At 38.7% G+C, this 7,768-nt stretch overlaps 1 protein-coding gene across 1 annotated transcript in view; it reads right to left on the minus strand.

The window, feature by feature from the left end:
* LOC135206003 (putative neural-cadherin 2) overlaps positions 1-7,768 on the minus strand; it is an 87,465-nt gene that overhangs the window by 71,071 nt on the left and 8,626 nt on the right. The window contains 5 exon segments of the mRNA XM_064237174.1: positions 3,754-3,811; positions 3,813-3,948; positions 4,417-5,096; positions 5,750-5,887; positions 7,057-7,221. Coding sequence (XP_064093244.1) covers positions 3,754-3,811; positions 3,813-3,948; positions 4,417-5,096; positions 5,750-5,887; positions 7,057-7,221 — 1,177 coding nt within the window.

Here is a 7,768-nt window from a genome sequence, read left to right on the forward strand (position 1 = left end):
TGTCTATCATGATAGACAATGTTGAACAAAAAATTCTTGTATCTTTTCTCAAATCTTGTATTACCCTCAGCACACTGTGGATGGTCGGAATGTTGCATGCAGCACATTTTCTGATTAGGTTTTGTTTTGGATTGACTATGCTATACCAAACCTTTACACAGTTTGCATGCTTTTTGCATTCTTTTTTTCCTAATGCATCAATTAGGATATTTCACAAGATTCACCTTATTCATTTTCTTTGTCGGTATATGTTGGTTTATGTATATTTTCTTTTATGAGTCTCTTGACCACTTGGATTTTTTTATTTTGGAACTTTCTTCATTATTTTCAAGATGTTTTCATTAGATTTGTTCCAGTTTGAAGGATTTATCCTTCTAATATATCTAGAATGCTTTTGTATCTTTTTGGTTAGGACTGTTGCTGATTTTTCAATAGATGAGAATGCCAGTTCCTTCCGCTACCTCATCGTATTGCGATCGCTAAACACGCCCAATTACGCCACCTCTTCCGCAGTTGGAACTTACTGCCATCTTGTTCTGATTTATAGTATTTACTTGATAAACTAACTTAGAAGACGCTTTATCCTACTATTTTCACACTAATCTTATCACCGATAGTTCACGAACACTTCTAGATATTTCTCAAAATTCTAGTCGTATGTTAAAACTTGTGATATCTGTTGATTAATCTGAGTTCACGCGGGTACGTCTCACCAAGCAAGATGGCTACTTACGAGAGAGAGGAGAGAGAGATAGGAAACCAATAACGGACCAAGTCAAGGAAGTACGTAAAGAATGGCGTAACGTTAAAAAAAAAAGAGAGGAAGAAAGAAAAAAAAAGGGACATTTTAATACAGTCTGCCAGTGGGGGCATTATTCACTAGTGACCCCAAGCCAATTTTGCCCGTTCAGAAAAGACACCTTCTATTCTTCAAGGCAATAAACACTTCGCTTTCTGTCGTGAAACCTAAAATTGCTTATTGCACTCAGAGAGAGAGAGAGAGAGTGAGAGAGAGAGAGAGAGAGAGAGAGGAGAGAGAGAGAGAGAGAGAGAGGGCCCAAGAATCAAAAACATTTACGACTGCGCCCATTTTTGTTTCCACGAACGAAATTAAAGCCACACATCACAAAATCCGTAGAATGTCGTTGGGCCGGAAAAGCCTTAACCTCTCTTTTTTTCCTTCATCAGTTGTTTCAATAAATGTTTGCGAGCATATTCGCACAGGCTGTGACTAATTCTTCATTTAAAATGAAAAATTCGACAGCTTTCACATAAGAGGGTAGTTATGCTTTCGGACCAGAAAACTCATCTTCTTGTCTTATTAGTCAGATATATGATATGGAAATTTAATAATGGTAATATTCTTAAGAAAAGCGAACATGGGCCAAGATACACACACAGACACACAGACAGATGGGTCAATAAAATGTAGGCCTCTACGATACCGGGACTCTCTTCCATTTGTCTAAAAATATATATCCGTATATTATATCATACATGCATGCATACATACATACTCGCACACAACACACACATATATATATAAATATATATTTATCTATATATATATATATATATTATTATAATATATTATATTTATTATATATATTTATATATATATATATTATATATATATATATATATATATATATATATATATCTAGAAGCAATTAAATAGAACCGCGATTACCTATCACGGAATCAAACGCGAAACCAAAACATTCCTCCTCGACGATGACTTAACAAACACCGAACCAGCCACTGGGAAACATTACGTGTTACAGAAAGCGAACGCAAACAGGCAGTGAAAATATTAGGCGATTAAGAAGGTCCTTCTGCCTTTGCTCTGCTCTCGACTTTCTTCGTTCTTCGGTATTTATCAGAGACGGAAGAACCAAATCCGAAGAAAAAATGGAAGATGAAACAGCCAAGACTTCCCATCGCTTTTCTCTCTCGAATTCTCCCTTCTTTTCTTCCACCTTTCTTCTTCTTTCTTCTTCTTCTTCTTCTTCTTTTACGTTTTGCCATGTCGTCATATCCACTCGAATTCCTCCGGAGCAAAGGATAGAGAGAGAGAGAGAGAGAGAGAGAGAGAGAGAGAGAGAGCAGAATGTTAAAAGGCTAGTTTCGAAGGTATCGCCTTCCCTTATCTATTGCAGCACACTTCCTTCCATTTCTTCCCCTTTTTCTTTATTCTTCTTCGTAATCGTTTCTCCCTCTCCCCCATTTCTTTCCTTTTCTTTTCTGTCTAATGGGTCAGTTTTTGATCCCTGGCTCTCTCTCTCTCTCTCTGCTCGTCCTCCTACGTATTTGTATTGAAATATCTCTCGTATATTTTTAGGAGTACAATATGTGACTGTAGGTTAACGTTACTGCCGTTTCATCCGCAACAACAACAACATCAACAACAAAACAACAACAAAACAACAACAACAACAACAATAATAATAATAATAATAATAATAATAATAATAATAATAATAATATACTAATTCCAAATTGCTGCTCCAACGGCATTTTACTTGTAGAGAGTCTTCTCTGTTCTTCTTCTTATTATATTCTTTTCGTCTGTAGTTTGGTGGAATACTAAATTTCCAAAGGAAAGCGAAAGGTATTCTGTTCTTGTTGTTTATTCTAAACAGAAAACCCAGAACAGCTTCCCATGTCTTTTGGAAATTTAATACTCCATCTACCCGCAGACGAAAAGGTTATAATATGAAGAACAGAGAGGACTATCTGCAAGTTAAAAGCCGTTGAAATAGCAATTGTTTTTAACTACACTGCTCTCAAAGAGTCACTCCTTCTAAATAATAATAGCAATAATAATAATACAAGTCCTCCTTCGTATCAATAACCATAACTTATGTAGCTAATATTTGGCTTATTACATTCTAAACGTAAACGATAAAGTAGCTTTGAACCAAATAAAGCCCTTTTTTATTCAGATTTTATAAGCATGTATCTTTGTTCATACACATACATACATACATACATACACACATAAAGTACAAATAATGCTAGGGCTAGTTCGCATATTCCTTCCTGGAATAATCTCACTGTGAAAGTCCAATGCAACACACACTGAAGATGCATAATTGACAATAATTGCACAAGAACACAGACGCATATTCTCGACAACTGTGCGTTTGGGAAATTATTTACAATGCAGTCAGAGAACTAAATTATCTACTAGGTTAGAGAAGATCTATCATTTGAAACTTCAATGCTCGTGACAATAATTCATGATGCAACTTAGGTACAATATTGGCGCAAGGAATAAAAAAAGCTAGTTACAATCATGAATGATTGTCATGACATGAAGGAAATGAAGTGCTGAATGAATTCAAATTTATGAATTTGTGAAGAATTTGATTTTTGTATCACTGCGCTTTCATACTTTAGTGATAGTGGCTGAGAGTCAAATTTACTTCAATCTACTTTATGAATGAATTTAGACAATCGAGTAATTTTTTATCCTAATGGGCAATTTACCAACTGATAAAAGTGACCCTCTATAAAACTTTTAAATCAGCCAAGAAATTAAATTGTTTTATGAATGCAGATTGAAACATCTAATCATACAGAAGTGCTCACCAAGAGATGAACTGTTTTCATGAACTTTAACGAAATACTTAGTACTTTTTGGTGAAAGCGGACTTTATGAATTATTCATTACTATATAAATATCAGTATGGCTAAATCCTAGAACTATAAATAGAAAGCAAATTATTTTTTTCGTGCGGCAATACTCACCTATGGGTCCATTTTCCTGAACTTCGGCAAACATGGAGGCATTTGGGAAAATGGGTGGGAGAATTATCGTTAATGTCCTTCACGACGATCGTGACAGTGGTTTCGACCAGGTGAACGCGCCCTGTCCTGCCTCCTATGCCGTAGGCGCTGATGTCCGCGTTGGACCAGGGTCGGAAGCACCCCACCGTGACGTTCCTGCCCTTCGAGTGGTAAGGGTCGTTGAAATAACAGTCGCCCTCTAATTTCCACACTGTCCTCCGGACTGGTATGGGTCGTCGACTGTCTCATCGGAACTACTCTCCTTTCCTTCTTTCCTCTTTAAGAAAGGAAGAGCGTCGTTGTTTCTCTCATTCTTCTTTCCAACACGCCGCCTCACTTCTGGTTCATTCTCCTCGCCTGGCTGTCCGTAATACAAGATTTACGACCTGCGCCGACGTGTCCCTTCGCTGGAAGATCGATCGCACCGTCAGGACGTTCCCGGCGGGAAGATCCTTGAATCTCTTCTCTTCTCTTCCCTTTCCGCCGTTTCGTTTTCGGGACCGCCCGGTTCCGCTAGAACGCCCCTTTTTCGTCTTTCTCTTTCATTTGCCACTTCGCGACAATTCTTCTTCTGGCGGGCGGCGTCCCCTGGCTTATCCCCCTCGACTGCAGAAAGAAACTGACGAATGTGAGCGAGGGAGAATTGATGCGATCGTCGCTTCGCTTCTTCTCTTCTTCTTCTTCTTCTTCTTCTTCTCTTTTCCTTCGGCTTCGTCTGGCGTGTAAGTGATCAGGCGAAATCCTCTATGGCTCAGGGAGAATTTATTGGAATGTATAATTCTCTCATTCCATTCAGCATCAGAAAATAAAGGCCCCTCGGGAACATACGTTTGGCCATTAGATCTTTTCTCGCGACGCGTCTTCTCGCCATTTTCCACCCTTCTCCTTTCGGCGGCGGGGGGGTTCTCCCCGCCCCGCGTGCGACGGGCGGGGAATCTTTTCGGGCATTGTTTTTCTTTTACGAGATTTTTCGCCTTCTTCCTCACTGACCTTTGCCTCGGTTTTCTGGTCGATTCCCTCTGCTCCTCCTTAGATCTCCTTCGGTGCGAATCTCTTTCCCCTTTTCCGCCGTCTCCCTCAATCCTACCTTCACTCTCTCCCCTCTTTTTCCGCCTTCCCCACATTCCGAAGGGGAGTTTTTGCATCCCGGGCGCATCCAGCGACCCGAGGGTGAAACTCGAGAGATGATTCGGGGGAACGACTCCTCGTTTGTTTCGAGGTCGACTCCAAAGGGCCTGGCCGTCGCGGACCTGCACTCGAACCTTCCACACGGACTTCCCCTCGGGGGGATCGCGATCGAGGGCCTGCGTGTGAAAGCCATATATCAGACCGTGGACCCAGGACAGGATCCTTTGCAGGATATTGTATACTGAGATTTACTTACACGTACGAGGTAGTGTGGCAATGCTTCCAAACACATGTACATAATGCATACATCATGCACGTTTGTATGTGTGTTATGGATAAAAAATATATAATATACATATGCACACATATATACATACATATATAATGTATATATATTATATACAAACATACAAACATGTGCGAGTTTAGAAGTTTATAAAAGTATTGCCATACTACTTCGTACGTGTAAGTAGATGGGAAATTAAAAAAAAGAAATGTGATATACATCTCCTAACTGCAAAATAACTAATAAAACTCACTTGATGAATACTTATCAGACTGAAAACCAATTTATGCATTTACACGGAAACCTCATCAGTAGTTTGGCATTCCAGCACCTGGTTTATTGCAGCATTAATCCGGTCGCATTTCCCTTATTCTTCATACCTCTATATACCGTTTACGGTAATGAAGGTTTAATCTCCTCTTCACATGACTAAACCACCTTTCTAAAGTCCTTCTTATGATGAATACTTCCCCCAGAAATTAATATGCATGTATACATTTTAAGTATGTTTAGAACCGTGAACAATCCACTGCTTTAGCTCACCCGTTGCTGTATGAGTTCGCCAGTGAGGGAATTTATAGTAAAATAGGCCTCCCCTGGCCTATACCCGTCCACCCCGTCTCCTCGGACCGTATACAGAAGACCCTGGTAATCGAGACTGTCTCTGTCTCTCGCTTCCACCTGAAAAATGAGAGACAGGAGAATAAACCTTGAGAGAGGAGAAGGAAAAATGAGAGAGGAGAATGAACATTGAGAAAGGAGAATGAAAAAGGAGAAAGGAAAGTGAACAGTGAGAAAAGAGAATGAAAAATGAGGGTAAAACAGGAGAATGAAACATTGAGAGGAGAATGAAAAATGAAAAAGGAGGAATGAAAAAAAGAGAAAGGAGAATGAAAAAGAGAAAGGAAGAATGAAAAATGAGAAAAGAGAATGAAAAACACTGAGAGATGAAAAATGAAAAAGAGAAAGGAGAATGAAAAATGAGAAAGTAGAAAATGAACACTGAGAGGAAATGAAAAATGAAAAGGAGAATGAAAAAGGAGAAAGGAAAGTGAACATTAAAAAAGAAAGGAGAATGAAAAATGAGACAGGAGAATGAACATTGAGAGAGGAGAAATGAAAAATGGAGAAGAATGAAAATGAAAAAGAAGAATGAAAAATAAAAGAAAAAGAGAATGAAAAATGAGAGGAGGAATGAAAAATGAAAAAGGAGAATGATGAAAAAGGAGAACGAAAAATGAGAAAGGTGATAAATATGAGAGGAGAATGAAAATGAAAAAGAGAATGAAAAATGAGAAAGTAGAATAAATGAACACTGAGACAGGAAATGAAAATGAGAAAGGAGAATGAACATTTAGAAAGGAGAACGATCAGAAAGGAGAATGAACACTGAGAAAAGGAGAATGAAAAATGAGAAAGGAGAATGAACATAATTGTTCACGAAGAAAGGCAAAATATGAAGAATGTCAACATCTGACGAGCGTCGAATAGTATGTTAGTTTTTCTATTCACATCTACGAGTGTGTTTGTTTCTCTCATACATGTGTGCGAGTGTTTGTCTGTTTACCTCACGTGTATATATATGTACGTCCGTCTATCTGTCAACAGGACGAACAGAGATTTTAAAATGAAGTAAGAAAATATGAAGAATGTAAACATCATACCGACGTATTCTGAAAAGCGTGTCTGTTTTTCTAAGCAAGTCAGCGAGGTTCTGTCCCCTCGTGCTTGTTTGTACTTGTTTGTCCTTGCACTCCACGTGTATATGCTGGTGCGTCTGTCTGTTAACTCACGTGTATTATTGAATATGTATGTGAATTTGTCTGTCTCAACGCCATAAGCAAACCCACCTTCATGAGCGTCGTAGGTAGATGGCGATCCTCCTCCTCAACGACTGTGACCTTTGGATCCGGGCTGACGAAGTAAGGAGGGTTGTCGTTGACATCAGCCACCCTCACCTGGACGAGTGTTTGTACCGTGTGGCCCTCAGCCTCCCCTGAGATGGCCAGTTCGTGCTTGGAGAAGAGAGGAGATGAATGTCAATATACCTTGTGGGTTTCGTAAGGAGGAAATTTTGGGAGGAATATTACCCGCTTTCATTCTCTATTCTGCTTTTCATGGCTTACTGTTGTTTACAGAAATGATGATTTGTTCTTAGCTATGTTCTCCAGGAGAAATAGACGCCATAAAAGTCTAGTTGAGTTGTAATCTATATATTTATATATATATTATATATATATCTTATATATATATATATGTATATATATATATATATAATATATATATATATATATATATATATATATATATATATATACAGACTCCTCTCAAAAGGATCAGTTTCAGAGAAAAACGGCATCAGCCCACTCATCTGATAATCACGTGGCACTTGACGCGAATCTGGAAATATTCATCAGAGAAAAGACAAAAGATAGTATAACTTCGGCCTGGTTTTTCACTCCTACACAGCCTCACGAGTAGCATAGTATCCCCTAATACTTAATAATACACCGCTAAGCTTTGTCTTTCACAGATTCAGGAAGATACCCGTTCGTTCTTTCG

This window comes from Macrobrachium nipponense, chromosome 29 (assembly GCF_015104395.2).
Source record: "Macrobrachium nipponense isolate FS-2020 chromosome 29, ASM1510439v2, whole genome shotgun sequence".
Taxonomy (NCBI): domain Eukaryota; kingdom Metazoa; phylum Arthropoda; class Malacostraca; order Decapoda; family Palaemonidae; genus Macrobrachium; species Macrobrachium nipponense.